The 15801-nt window shown below is 36.7% G+C and overlaps 1 protein-coding gene across 3 annotated transcripts in view; it reads left to right on the forward strand.

Moving 5' to 3' along the window:
* LOC116344512 (broad-complex core protein isoforms 1/2/3/4/5) overlaps window positions 1–15801 on the forward strand; it is a 79893-nt gene that overhangs the window by 37981 nt on the left and 26111 nt on the right. For 2 of the 3 annotated variants that reach the window (XM_031773096.1, XM_031773099.1), the window contains exon 2: window positions 14942–15102. In XM_031773096.1, the coding sequence (XP_031628956.1) occupies window positions 14962–15102 (141 nt within the window). In that variant the 5' untranslated portion in view covers window positions 14942–14961. The remainder of the gene's footprint in view (window positions 1–14941; window positions 15103–15801) is intronic. The other variant, XM_031773097.1, reaches the window with a different exon arrangement.

The following is a 15801-nucleotide window of genomic DNA, read 5'->3' on the forward strand; positions in this document are numbered from 1 at the left end:
CTGCAACGCGCGCACAAATGCGTACAATCGCGATTAATGATCATCGAGAGATCGCCGCCACGGCCGGTTTTGAAAAACGCGCAATTGCCGATGACTTCGTATAAATTATCTCAATTCGAAAAGATTTATTTCTGTTCTAACTAAAGCGTACTGGCTACTATATTTGTTCGCATCGTTTTGTCGATTATTATTTGTCGTTGATTGGACGTGCTGCGTCGATTTATGCTGACGACAGCTTTATTCCATATTCTCTCTCTATCTCTCTGTCTCTTGGCTACCTGAATGCATTTTCATCTCATGCATTCATCATGAGAAATCACTTGCAATCATTATCATTATCGATTAAACATTGCTATAAAAAGATTTTTATTGTTTTCAGTTGTTGTTTTGTATTCTTGTTTTGTTATTGCTGTTGCTGTTGTTGTTTTATAATGCTTTGATTTTAAACGGAACAAGTGATAATTATGAGTCGTAAAAAAGATCAGAGGTTTTTCGGGGTTTTCCTTTGAACAAGAAACGATTTTAATAACGCGAGATAAAATGAAAATTACGTCAAGACAAAATGCATGTATTAACACATTGGGTGTTGAGTGACTTGATGATACATTTGGTTGGCAGTTTCAATTCCAATTTAGCTAATAATGATTGACTTTTATTTGAAGAGCAAGAATATCATATTACTGACATTGGCGTATCTAATTTATTTATGGATTTTCGGAACAGCGAACACAAACAATGGCATTTATTGTGGCTTTGCCATTGACGAAAGAGAGCGCATTTGTAATTGAACAATGCAACCCGTTGCCGCAGCGTATCGATAATTCCGATTTCAATGCATACAAATGAATTATTTGAATATTTTACTTTGCATTTTGTGATGTTGTTTTGGATGGTTGGTCTCGTATCAACAAACCACGCGTAATTTTTTTGTTTTACCTATACAATTTTTCAAATCAAATGTTTTGTCGATGATTGTGTGTGGGTATCATATAGCAGCGTTTACGCTTCGGCTCAAAGTGTTACAATATGGGTTTGATTTACGACATTTCAGAGGCGTGTATTTAGTTGGGTAACGCAGTTCCTAATTGATTTATGCTAATTCTATGCTCATTTTTAATTGCCGCACTCTTGAGGTCGATCGAATGAAATGTATACTGACGATAGGCACATAGCGTCTGCCTATATTGAATGCATTTTTGCTGGGATTTATCATCACCATCATCGTCATTGTTTTATAACTTTTGACCTGAAAAAGCATCGGCTTGACGTTGCCTCTCAACCGCATTTTAAATGCTGGCTCATTCACATCAATATACGGTGTTGGCACGAAGTGCAAGAAAGTTGAAGATTCGACCTGAATACACAATGCGTAAATGGTGTGCATTTTAAAAATAACCAAATCGATGAGATAACAACGAGAGCGGAGTATGTGTTTGGCTCTACAAAATGCAAGATATTCTACGGTGACATTCGATGTCCAATTAATTTGCGCCTGATGTATCTCTCGTTTCTAACGCGGCACACACACACACACACATTCGCTTTAGCTATAAGTTAATTTAGTGAACGGATATTATTGCGCTAGACTAAACCGGCGTACGTTTTGTGAACAATCGATGATGTTGATAGTGCGAGCGAGTGTAAACATAAAACCATTGCGCTACAATATCAAGTCAACTGGCAAAATGTTCTCATATTATTGCTAATGTATCGCTGATAATTATGCGAACATGTTGAATCGCTTGTATACCATTGAAATTGATTGCAAACGAAGCGGCAGAAATATCGTTAGTTTATGTGCGATATGTAAAGCAAGAATCTAGTTACATGTCTCCTCATTTTCCATCCTTATTTCGTTTGAGTTTTGGTGTGTGCAATAGCAACGGCTGCAGCATCAGCAACAACAGCACTTCCCATTTTTCCTGCACACTAAACGCAATTCCAATGCGTATATGCTGTTAGACCGTTCAGGTATTTTGTAATTTGTGCAATTGCATATCACGGCAAATAGAAGTCAAATCAGCATAAAGCATTGATAATTGGTACAACACGTTACGAATTTTAATCGAAATGACTTGATGTAGTCGTCTAAGCACACGCACACATGTGTGACTCTTGTGTTGCCCTCTCTCTCTCTATCTGGTACAGGATTCGACTCGTTTGTTTGCCTCTCAGCAATCACATCGTTTGTGAATTTCTCATTCCACATTCGCCAACAAAAATTTGTGATATCAATGTTCGTTCAGATGACGCACGATTTTCAAATTAATGAGAGAGTTTCTATGTGCAAGCCGAAGTTAGTGTAAAGTTTGTTTAAAAGGGGGAGAAAGAGACAAGAGAAAAAATCTCGTATGCGAACATGGAAAAAGTATTAAATCGTTCGGTCTACAAATCTATTTAAACCATTTCGATCAATTCGCATTTTGATTGGATTACCAATTTAACAAGTCAATTAATCGAATTTCATCTAGTCTCTCATGCTCTCCGCTCTCTGGTCTGGTCGTGCTGCTGTTGCTGGATTCTGTTGCTTCTCAGTCAAGCGTACGTGTGTATGCAAGAATTTCGATTAGCAACGTTCGAGAAACATTAACCTTTGTGCAGGCAGGCAGGCACTGCACTTCTCTTTTTCACACACTCGCTCACATATTGTGGCGCGTATCTGAAAATTGAATGGCCGATGCGAATGGCAATACACGCTTCCACTCTCTATGTAGAATCGATGCAATTTTTTGAATTGAAAGCTGAACAGAAAGAGGTGAATCAAGCACCATTGCACGCCGGTTAATTTCGGTATATCATGATACCGTTTAAGCTAGGTTAGAGCAAAGCAATTTGTTCCTTATTCGATATTACATGCGAATCGAATAAAATTTGTATGTGCCGATGTTTTTGTTGAATTTTTTTTTTGTTTTGGTTTTGGTCTCGCCCGTTCAGCTTCACTATTTCACAAACTACATTTTATCAGAGCCTATGTTCGCCAGGCAGCCGCTAGCTTCACTTCAAATCTAGTATTGATCGAATTTGTGGTCAAATCGGCGCGGTTTCAGCATCATGTCTACACAATGTGTATTATTATTTTTTTCTTTGCATGTGTCTCGCAAACAAACCAATAGTGAAAAGATTTTCTATGCGATTACACAACAATGCCATAAAACCAAATAAGATCGTAACGCACTTGATAACATGCGGTCATTTTCCATGCACATTTTAATGACTTCATATACACTCACACAGCGGATATTGGGTAGTGAGATATTCAAGCACACGGTTCCCGAGTAAGATGTAAGTGTGTGTGTGGGGGAGAGAGACAGAGAAGCAGCGTGCACAAACAAAAGGATTGAACAAAAGGCAACCAAAAATCAAACATCTCTCAATGACCTTGCGAAATGTGTGCTAGATACACAATTTTTGCGCATTATTTCATCCATTTGCAATAGAATACAATTATGTTGTCATCATTTTTTTGTGTATGCATGTGCGTTCGAACCTCAAATCAACAATCTTCCCCGATATTATAATATATGTTTGCCCAGCGTCAAATGTATGACCTCAATATAATCTGAAAATAGCAAATTAAATTGGAAAATTCAACACATACGCAAGCAAATAAACAAACAAACAACAACACACACATAGGTTATGTGACGGGTTGCATTGAGAATTAACACGCAGACAAATTACGAAATGGTTGACGGGTATTGTTCCCTTGACGCATTTATCGATTTAAACAAAACCGTTTGGAATTGCAACAACGGTACAATCGTGAGCAAAAGCCATAGAATGCGATAGAGAGAGAGAGAGAGAGAGAGAGAGAGAGAGGGAGAAGGAGAGAAAAGCAGCGTACAGAAATGTGCATTTCCAAACAGACCTCAATTCGAGAGAATAAGCCCGAATAAGTGACTGAATACCGAATCGAATGAGGTGCTTACATAACAACTGCATTGTGTGTGACTCTTTATGAGATGCATGTTTGTCGCGCAATGTTTGGATTTAAAAAAAAAGCACCGAATGCACACGAAAATAAATAGAAAGAAGCAACACGAGAGAGCGAAAAAGTACGTAGCAGCAGTAGTTGTAAAAAAAAAAAACAAACAACGAATAGCAAACTAACGTCAACAAAACGTATATCGTTGTCACGACATTTCATATGTGCGCCAATCGATTTTTTTTTCTTCTCGCTAACTATATTCCTTTTCAAATTGCGCACACACATTCCATGCGAACTATCCGACAATCTTTTATCAACAATTGTTTTTTTTCCAGATGCGTTGTTGCTTGCTTTTTATATCGTTACCGCGAGAAAATTTGAATCATAAATTTACTGCAGTCCGTATGGAACTCATCAAATGGCATAGCTTTTTTTTCAAATCATAAATGAAAGGTTGCATATGCATTGAAAATAGAGAAAAAGGAACAAAAAAAACTTGTTTGTGCGTTTTTTTCGATATTGAGTATACAGACGGTTTGATATGATATTTCATAATGATTTTGGCTTAATTATTATAGAAGACGTCTATAAAATGCATTTATTTGGTTTTTGTTCCGATAAAAATGCAACAACACGATTATGCACAATGGCTCGAAATATAAAAAGCCGAAGGTTATTCGAACAAATGACACAATGATGTAAATGCACACATGGGATTTTTCGTGCATTTAGATAAAACTAAAAATCGTAACAGAAAAAAAATGTGTTTTTATTAGGTACATGAAGATAACGCACACTAACTGAAATTAATTGCGTGCTCATATTTCGGGATTATATATGAAATAATTGTGGATTATAATTTCAGTTGTTTTGTGGTGTATTTATCAATTATTAAATATCATCGTAATGACCAATGACGAAATTACTGTAAAGCTCGGTTCGACAGTAGCTCATAATTCGAAAATCAACACAAACACATTCGAAAACAATCCATACACGCTCTTTTAATCGCTCAATTGCACCTGTACATTGTACAATGCAATTAATCAATCTACAGAGAGATTATATATGCAGTACAAACCTTGTGTTCGATTTTGTTGTTGTCGAGATTGTGATCAAATCTGTCACTGTGATTCAGTCCAGCATTCAAAAACCCGACCATAAATTTCATCTCGTTGAAAATGGTTCTTGCATTATTTGCCACAGCCACAATGACACACTGACACAGACGACAATAAACACCGACACAGACACATTTATCGTCGCATTGTCAAAGGTGAAATTCCATAAAGTGCATCGTCGAAAATATGCGCGCACCCACACCAAATTTAATTAAGTTGATGCATTTTTCCGAGAAAATTAAATGCGTTGTACAATTTCATTAACAACATTCGCTTCGATTGCATTCAAACGATAACAAACAAATAAACAATCAAACAACAAAATGAATAAATACACCGGACCGAGGGATTAGTACAAGGTTGTTCAATTCTTTCTGTTCAACTCTTCTTCTTTTATCACACTCACATGCGAACGAGAAAATGATTTTTATCATCAGCTTTGACATAATCATGAGTTGTGACTCGCACCGAGTGTGTAATTTAAATGAAGTTCCTTTTAACTGCGTGAAGATCATTAGCAGCGATAAATCGAAGAGCGCACCCAGTTGAAAAATATGAATTATTTTTTTCATTAGAGAAAATAAAAAATCATGTACACACCGGTTGACGTGTATTCCAATTTTGTTTCCCATTTATTAAAGTGTCAAACGAAACAAAATAGAGGAAAAAAAAGAACATTCTAAAATCCAACATTTTCCTCGCACGATTCATCGATATTTTGTGTACGTATGTGGCTCGTGCGAGCAATTTATTCATTCTTTCTTTCTATTTTTAAGCGAGAAAAAAAAGTAATTGTATTTATTGTTATTGTTATGGCTTGTTGGCAGGTGTTTGAATATGGAAAATTATCAGTGAATATGAGCAATTTTGTGTGTTGGACGAACATTAGAAAGAACGAAAAAAAAACAGACACACACACAACGAATAATGAATTACTGTTTAAGGTGCAAATGCAATGCAGCCATGCAAAATTGTTTCGAAAAACTTGTGTCGATTAGATATGGCGTGTGTGTGTACAATATAATGCAAATACCAAAAATTGCGCTACAAAAATAGTGTGAGAGAGAAATTTCATGAATTTGGGTCATTTTATGTTGAAATGTAAATAGAATAAGGAACATTCAAGCAATTTCTATATGGAATGCACACTGAAATGCTGTCGATTTTCCACATTTGCACCACTCACACACACACACAGGCTTACATATTTTGGTTTATTTTTAACTCGATCATGACCAATGTTTAAATGCACACAAAAACAATTTTGCAGCGTAAAGCGACAGAGACAATTACAAATCGTGTGTTCTATTTATGGGCACGTATTTGAACATAAACAAATATTTGGCTTGGCGTTAAATCAATAAATTCATCGGACTTTGCTATACTTTTTTTTAATTATTTCTCTAGCGCGGCAATAAATCGAATCGGTCGACAGCCAAGTGAATCTCTCTTTCTCTTTGCGAAGAAAATAAATGAAAGATATAAAGAATGGATTGATAAAACAAACCGTCCACAAATATAAACAAATAAATTACATTTATTCAATAAATTTTATCCCAGTTGACCAATTAGCCATTTATGATTACCGATCCACTTACATGCAGTGCACCATAGCCTAGCGCAGGCCAATCGAATCGATATCGCGATGCGCATATTACTTTCAAGATGAGAGAGCGCCTTCACATTTATTTTAACCGAGATTAAGAGAGAACAAAAAAGCGCAACAGAGCGCCAAATGCCACAAACGCCAAACATAAGAAAAGAGAAAAAAAAAAGAAGAACATAAACCGCAGCACAAATAGTAGATTGTGGCAGCATCGAAACGCAGTGAAAAGTCATAAATTTTATCAACGGTTTTTTCGCTCGGCAATCGCACATTTTACAGAGCGAGTAGCCAGTCTTCTGGTATGTTTATGCTGTTATCTGAAATAGTTTATGTGCAAATGCATCAAATCCGATCACACATCTTTGCTGTATATCTCGAATTTCACAAGGCGAGAAGCGGCCACTTTGCCACTTCCCTTTTTTTCGTGTTTATATCTCTTTTCAGCGTGCGTCTTTATTGCAAGCGCTCTCATTCTACCTTCGTTTTTTTTTTGTTGTTGTACCGAATTGATAGAGGTGAGCACTCACCGCCGTCGCAGATAAATAGCATGCTGTGTTGCCCGGTTCAGAAAAGTCTTGGTGCCGCCAAATGCGATGCACTTGTGCCTCGCAAAAATCTCCAGATCCCTCTTGTACTCTCTTTTTCAATCGGTGTGTCTCAAAAAACCAACTCATAGATTTTAATGCGTTCTGGTAATCTTTACAAGGTTCAAATGAATCTCATATCTCATCTCCGGCCATAAAATAAAGAACAAAAGCAACAAGATGCTTAAACGTTACATTTGTAAACAAGTAGCAATTTTCAAACAAGTCAGCATCTCTCACTCACTGTTGCGATCGAAAATTGAATTGTGTCCGTGAGCGCGAGAGCCAGCGCACTCACATGACTTTTTGCATTTTGTATTTCACACGCGTTTTACTATTTCGTTATTTCGATTCGATCTGAGCCTTGTTTTTATATCCAACTTCGAGATGTTTATTCTCTTTCTCCAGCAATTTCAATTCAATATTTGGCTTGAACGCGTACATCAAAAACTTAGCGCAAAATGTGAAGTTATAATTTTTGCCATCGTTGCTACTTTTTTTTTCTTGTATACGTTTCGTTGCATCGCTTTGCAATTCGATCTTTCTTTCTTATTCGGTTGTTGTTGTTGTTGTTACCATTGAATTGATTTCCGAACGTAAAACACACTATTTAGTCGATTACTACATATTGCATTTATGATTATATATGGCACAGCAGGATCACTTTAATTATAATGTTTCTGATGCGTTTTCTTGTCTCGCAAAATATGTATTATCGAACAAAATCTCTCGCTAACAACTGTGATTTTTGCTCTTGGGATAGCGCTTCTTCAAACTTACTGCTCTCGACGGTGTATAATACAAGTGCGGTGAGACGGCGGCAACGGCGGTTATTTCAAATGTGACTTCATTTACGTTGAATGTGAACATAGAAAAAAAGATCTGCACTCTTTTTTCTCTCTCTGCATTCGTTCATTTCTCCAAGAGGTTAGCGCTCAATTTTGAAAACTTATTAAAATCAAAGCATTGAATTTATGTGTGTTGTATGTTGTGCATCGTAAACGCAAAATATGTCAAACGATTTGAAAATAATACACAATTTGTGAGCTGCGTGAAAATTTAACAAAACCGACGACAACGACTTGTAAAAAAAAACCGACATAATGGGGACATGAAGGAGGCGGCGGCATATATAAAATGTAAATTGTAAAACATAAACACACAAATTACATAATGTGATTTCAAATGGCCATTTAATGGAAGAAATTAAGCAGTGGAGTGTTGATTTTAGCCTTCTCGCATCTATTTCTTTGCTCGCTGTCGATGGCATAATAACGCAAATAAATTTGTTTGGAGTGTGTATGTTTTGTACAAACTTGTGGCCATATTTCTCTATTTATCTTTTCCCCCCTCGCGATCTCTCTCTCTCTTTCTCTCATGCGCGGTCGCGCTCTCCGTTTGATTTTATTTGAACGGATAAAAAAAGAACTTAATTTGTTTACTGCATTTTATTGAAAATTTATGCATACTTGACAACGTCGTTTTGCCTGACTCTTTTCCTCTTTCGCACGCGCTCGACGGGAAATCGATGTTTTATATATATATATAAAATGGATAGAGAAAGAGAGAGTAAAAAAAAGAGATGTTGTTAGTGGTATTGTTCTACATGAAATCGATATGTCGACACGCGATTTTCATAATTTTAATTATTCATCCTCGATGCTTGCAAGTACTGACCATATTTCTTCATGTGTGTATGTAATCATTGACACATATCCAGAAGTTTAAATTCTCTCTGTTTGTTGTTTTTTTTTCTATTGTCCGACCAAGTTGCGTAAGCAATTTGTTTTGTTATTGTGTTTGGTGGGAGACTGGCTCCAGTTTGAATAAATTGCATAAAATTGCTTGGCGAATATGCGATTTTGTATTGAGCTCTCGTTTCGAGGTGTGTACCTAATTCGATATAATATGTAACGGTACGTTTGTTTTGCGTGGCCTACTATTTACACATACACGCAAATGTCAAGAACACCCAAATCCAATTAAACTAATAAATTTTCGTGCTGTTGTTTTCGACCAGCAAACGGACAAGAGCGAGAGAATAAAAAAAAAATTGGCCAAGCAAGCAATTCCGTCTAAATAGCTTATGTCTAATAGTGAGCGCCAAATCATGTTAACTGAGGAACCAATCACATATATCGAAAACACACACACTCGCACACTCACACGTTACAAATTATATTTTATTACTGGCTGTATGCAATGCAAGTCAAGGCAACAAAATCATTTAAAGAGATCCTTTTATTGCGAACAAAAAAGAGACATAATGTACATGTGTGTGTGTGTGAAATAGCAAGAGAAAAAGAAAAACTGTATTTATGTGAGCGAAAAATTTAATTGCTTTTCAGCAACAAAATGCGAAGAAGAAAAAAGTTTAATGGACGTGTGTATTATCAAAACACATCAAAACGTTTTACGTCTTCCATCGCATTCTGTCTCTTTCTTTAACGCGAATTGATTTACTCCACACAAACACAAACATACATACGAAATCTAACGTTATTTCATCGAATCGGGGCACGTTTTTAATGGATTACGCGCAGATGATGGTTTGAAAGAGAAAACCTACAAATTCCATCGTGTATTTCGCTTTTAAATACGTTGTATATTTTTCGATGCACATTTTAAATCTACGCAAAAGAATGTACATTTTGATACTTTTTATTTCCACACTGTCGTTCGTCGTCGTCATCGTCGTCGTCGTTGCCGTTGGTTTTGATATAATGGTTGGGGACGTTACAGCGAATAAATCGATTTGTGTAATGTAAAAACAACGCATCAAATGATGCCGTACTTTAAAAAGTTTTCTCCATCAATTACGGATCACAAAACAACAGCAAAATCGTGTAAAAAAAGACGAAAAAAATAGAAACACGCACAATCTAAACTTGCAAAAGGTTTTCATTCTTTTTGGAATTGTAATCGTCTTTAAACGTTGCACTCATGTTTGTTCACATAAAATGCGATTAGGCAAATTACCGATAATAAATAAACCGAAAGAAGGATAGAGATAGATCTGTTTAGATGGATGGATGAAATGCATCAGGTGAAATGGAGAGAGATTAACAACGATGAATTTCAGTTTGGCTGCAAATGGAGTTGAACTTTAATGCGTTCATCACCGACACCACCTATCTCTATCGCCATCGGATTATTATTATAATCTATCTGGCAATGACTTGATTTTCTAGCGCGTTGCGATCATCAAATTCGGACACAAATGCAAGCATGGAATGATTTTCCTCGACTCGAGATAGATTGATTGTGTGTGCGAGTGTGTTTATTTTCCATTCGACTCGGTGATTACGTAATTAAAATGCACTGAAGAGCATTCCAACGCAACGTCCATTCGATGCGCATATTACATCCCAATAGTGCTATTGAAATGCAGCGCATATATACGTTCGACCCTTTAAAATCTCGTTGATTTGTTTGCACAAAATGCAACGCGGTATTCGTTCAAATTCGACTGAAAATTCTCATAATTATGTTTTTCGCAATTTCGTGCTCTGTAACGTAACCGTTTTGTGTGTGTATGTCTTTTTTTTCTTTCGTATCGTAAAGAGGCGCTCGAGAGTCGCACGCACTAGATCGATGTTTGTTTGCTCTAATCGAACTGCAATGCAATAAAATAATTGCAACAGAGTGAAAAAAGCGTCAAGTAGAAGAGAGAGAAAAAAATGTACAGAAAAAGGCATTAGGCTCATCACAACACACATGTACTCCTGCGAGCGAATGAGTCAAACAAACGAAACGCTTGCGTTTGGTAAATAATTGCAGTCAGATCTACACAAACCTATTAACAATGCTAATATTTATTAGCGTGATCGTGTGGTGCTGGCACACTGTACTTGATGTGATGCCCCGTGTGTCTGTGTGTGAGAGAATGCATAGCCATCGTACGCATCTATAAATTGTTGACTTTCGTGCAATTTTATCTGTAGGTTAAGCCGAAAAAAGACGATACAAAACAACAAACAAAAAAAATAAAAACATAGATTACAAACAACACATGCTAATGCTCTTCCACTGCCACATCGGATTGCCAACTCTCGTGCGCATCAACATCAAATAGAGATGGGCTTTTTTTGTGCTATGCGTCCCGTTCCATCGGTACGAAGAGAGCCGAGCGATAGAATGAGAGCGAACGAGAGTGTGTGAATCACAATGTATTACAACATTGCAACATACATCACATTGGCAACCTCATCGAAAATGTAAATGGTCGGCTTTTGTGTGTGTGCGCGTTTTTTTTTTTGTTTCGTTTGCGAATGTTTTCTTTGCGATTTTGCAAGTGTCGTTTGCCACAAAATGACTATAATCGTTCAACATTCTAGGCCTGAAACGCACCACGAACAAAACAACAACGCCAAACAAACACTCATACACACACCAGAGAGACACTTTGCACAAAAAAAGTGCATCGGTGTTGTTGGATTTTTTTTCGGTCGAGACCGATGATTTCAACGGCGGTTTCATCTATCGCATACATTCCGATTCATAAATCAAGCGTGGGATCGATAAATAAAGCGTTTAATAAGTGCAACTTTTTTTGTTGTTGTTGGTTTAATTGTTTGTTGAGAGAGCTGTTGCGTTGATATTTGTTTTTTTTTTTTCGTGTGTGTGCTGTTGTTGTCGAGCATCGGTTTACAAAAGGCGTACATATGTGCGATAGACTCTTTGGCCGAACGTTAATTAAATATCGTGCAGATCATTTGGCGGTCTCTCTCGCGCTCGCGCTTCTAAACATGCAGATGAAAACTGTGTTAATTGGCAGAAGGAAATGTAACGTGATTTGCTTTGGTCGTTTATGATGTTATAATAAATACGCTTTTTTATGGAGAGCAAAATAAATAGAAAAAAATATATATATGTAAAGATAGACTCAGGCCCCGAATAACCGATATCCACACTCTTTGAAATCGCATTTAATCATTTTTATTTGCATTTGCATTCAACAACGCTCATGCTTCGAATTTATTGATCAACTATCAGAAGATCGTGTATACAATCTGAATGAACAAGATTTAGAAGAGAGAGTAAGAGAGAGAGAGAGAGAGAGAGAAAAAAAAATGCACAAACAAACAACAACACGGCAAACATAAAATGAAATTAATTGAAGACATTTTACAATGTAATAAATATGTTCAAACTTTGTAGTTTTATCGATTTGAGCGTGTTAGTTGTGCGAGAATCAACCACAACAACAACAACAACACCGATGATATATCTCCCTATATGCGCGGATAGAGATATACACTGAGATGACGGAACAAAGTGTAATGTAATTCTCTCATTCGAACGTAATAAAGCATGTGTTGCATTACAACCGTCGTTGGATTCGTTTTGTACTATTCAAATCATCAGCACACACAAATACACACACAAAAAAAATAGAAACGGCACTCTGGAGACTTCACATTTTTTTCTCACTCATTCGCTCTGTGACGGATATTGAGGAAACATAAAATACGCATTCAATTTACGCGACATTATGTGAAATGCATTCAATTTTTTATTCAATTTAATTTCCCATGATCGATATGACATCGTGGCTCTCAATTGCAAAATTCTATCGACTTTTTTCCCTCCTTTTTTTCATTTAAACGAAACCATCAACTGGCATTTAGTTTGAGAAGAAAAAAAAAACATATATGATAAGATGAATCACTTCATTCTCAATCGTTCCATGTCTTGTGACTCAATTTGCGCTATTGGAATCAAGTCAATTAGACGATTACGCTTGCTGCTTGTCAGTTGATTAGTGTGAAAAATCAGATCGATTAACGTAATCGATGTGTCGTTTAGCGTGTGCGCACATGCCCATCCTAAAATGGACAACTTGATGGCATATCTCTTCAGTTATGCGAGTGTGTTGAATGCATTCGCAAGACAAACGCTGAATAAATCTGTATAATTTTGCCCGCACATTTATAATAACAAACTACTGGCATCGGACAATTTATTTCGGGGCAATTTCACAGTTAAGACTCATTTATTATGCACACAAAAATGAATCTTATTCATATGGTGTATCGATGCGCCACAAGTGCGCTTCCACTCACTCTTGCGTGCGCGTGTGCGCATCTCATATATATATAATTTTTTTCTTCTCACACACATATTCATTGGCCCCGTCTCGTTCATGGCCAAGCACCACAAATCGATGCAACGAAATGAATTGCAAACGATAGAAAACCAAAAGAGAGCTAATATATATCGACGCTGGATTTTTATTTGACATGAGATCTCTCTATTTTACAATAAAGCTATCAACGCACCAGAAAGACACACAACCAACTCTTCGGTATTTGTACAGAACTTTGAATACACTGCATACACTCCGAACGGTATATTGCAGCGATAGAAAAAGAACAGAAAGACTTACATAAATTTACATATAATTATTTTGTGCTTAAAATGACTTCAGGGCAGTTTATCTCTCTTTGGTTTGCATGCAACTTTTTAAATGCAAAAACATGCGTCTGAATTTTCTTCTTCTTGTCGTCGTCGTCGTCGATGTTGCTTCTTCATTCTCTGCTGTTGTGGTTTTTGGTTTATTCTCATTCTTTTGCCGATCTCTCTCTTGGACCAAATTCGCACCGATAAACATTTGTCGCCGATGTAGCAGCATCATCATCATCGAGAGATGAGCGTTGCTTTTACACATTTTTCAATTACTGAACTGACTCTGGTGTCTTTCGGTTGTTTTGCATTTCGCTTCACATTACACATGGATTCAAACATCTGTTCTCAGAGCGTGAACGATGCTCGTTCCCGTACCGAAAACATAAACACACGCTATACCATATCATTCACGTACCAAACCCGATATTTAGTTTACATTTCTCTAATCAATTATGTGTTTAACTTTTGTGCTTTACGTTTTCATGTTGGTAATTCTCTTTTGTTGATTTTGTTCGCCATTTGGTTCATCGCCATCCTTTCTCTCCATCATCGTCGTCATTCTAAAGGTCTCACTTTGTGTCTTTCGTTCTTTGGATTGTGTGTCTTGTTTGCTGATCGTTCGTTGATTTATGCACGCTTTGATTTCGCAAAATGAGCGATGAACGAGAGAATAAATGCGATGCGAAAGTGTTTTGTAAATGAGTTGCGTGTGCACGCGGCATCACTTTTAATCAATAATACTTCGTTTATGTATATATTGACATTGAAGGCGCTCATGTTTCTGGAGCGTTTTCGTTCGACAATAAGATGCACGTATGGAAAATGGATCGTTATTTTAAAATTGCCGCAACACCGTTGTTGTCACCGCCATTGTCGGATCTGATTGCCAAGATCGACATTGATTAAATGTGTTTTCCAAGGCGGTCGTACATGCAACGCACATAATTCACATTATGGGAACCAAACGTCTGCAACGATCACATTACACCTTAAAACCATTTATTATACGGAACAGAACTTAACAGCAATATTTATTGATGGATATTAACGTTTATCACGAAACAATGTCACTTTGCCATATTTTATGCATAAATTCACTTTGAAACATCTTTTCTCTTCTCTTCGTAAATTGTACGCGCATCGGTAATATCAATTACATTTTGTTTCGATATCGCATGGCTGGGCAACATATTCTGCACCATATTCAAATTACTTACCCATTCCTAAATCACAAAATGACTTGAGACTTTTCTCATTGATATTAATGTTTTTTTTTTCTCTTTATTTTTGATAGCAGCGTGAGCTGTCTCCGACATGGGCAGTGAGCATTACTGCTTGAGGTGGAACAATCATCAATCCAACCTGTTAGGGGTGTTTAGTCAATTATTGCAGGACGAGAGTCTAGTGGATGTTACATTAGCTTGTTCAGAAGGTGCATCAATCAGAGCTCATAAGGTAAGATCCCTTCGATAATCGTCATTTTTTTTTAATTTTTCGTTTTGTCTGAATCATCGATCTATTCATTCAACGATAATTAATTAAATTTTCTGTTTTTATAACCGTTAATCATACGATTTGATGAAACATTTGGTACATTAAAATCAGTTGATTTACTCCGTACACTATAATACAGAAATTTTATGCAATTCCGATAGTGCAGTATAGTGATTGTTTTTTTTATCGTTTTTACCTTGGAATTGTGCATTGCAAATGTTTGCAATAAAATAAGAGAGAGAGAGAAGCCTAGAGAGGCGGCTCAATGCATGGCTACCTAATTTTAGCTTCAATCGATTTTCAATATTATGTGTATATATGCGAACACAAAATATTTCATGAGATTGGTAATATATATAAAATATAATAGAATCAAGATAAAACGGTCGATCGAACGGGATTTTCTTATTCGATTTGAATCGATGATTATTAGTTGAATGCGTTCGTGCTTGCCGTCAATGGAAGTAGGCAATAGAAACACACACATTTCGGAAATGCGGCGGCATCCAGTGTGTATGCCATATGCGCCGCCAAATATGCGATCCATAAAAGCGAATCGATTGGAACGCGCACGCGCACGCACTCACATAAATTCGCCCGTGCTCTAATCTCAAGCAGAAAAAAAAATCCATTGTATCAATAGAAGAACTGAGAGCCGTC

The sequence above is a fragment of the Contarinia nasturtii genome, unplaced genomic scaffold (assembly GCF_009176525.2).
Source record: "Contarinia nasturtii isolate CC-2019 unplaced genomic scaffold, AAFC_CNas_1.1 Cnas_scaffold_1037, whole genome shotgun sequence".
NCBI classification, from domain to species: Eukaryota; Metazoa; Arthropoda; class Insecta; order Diptera; family Cecidomyiidae; genus Contarinia; species Contarinia nasturtii.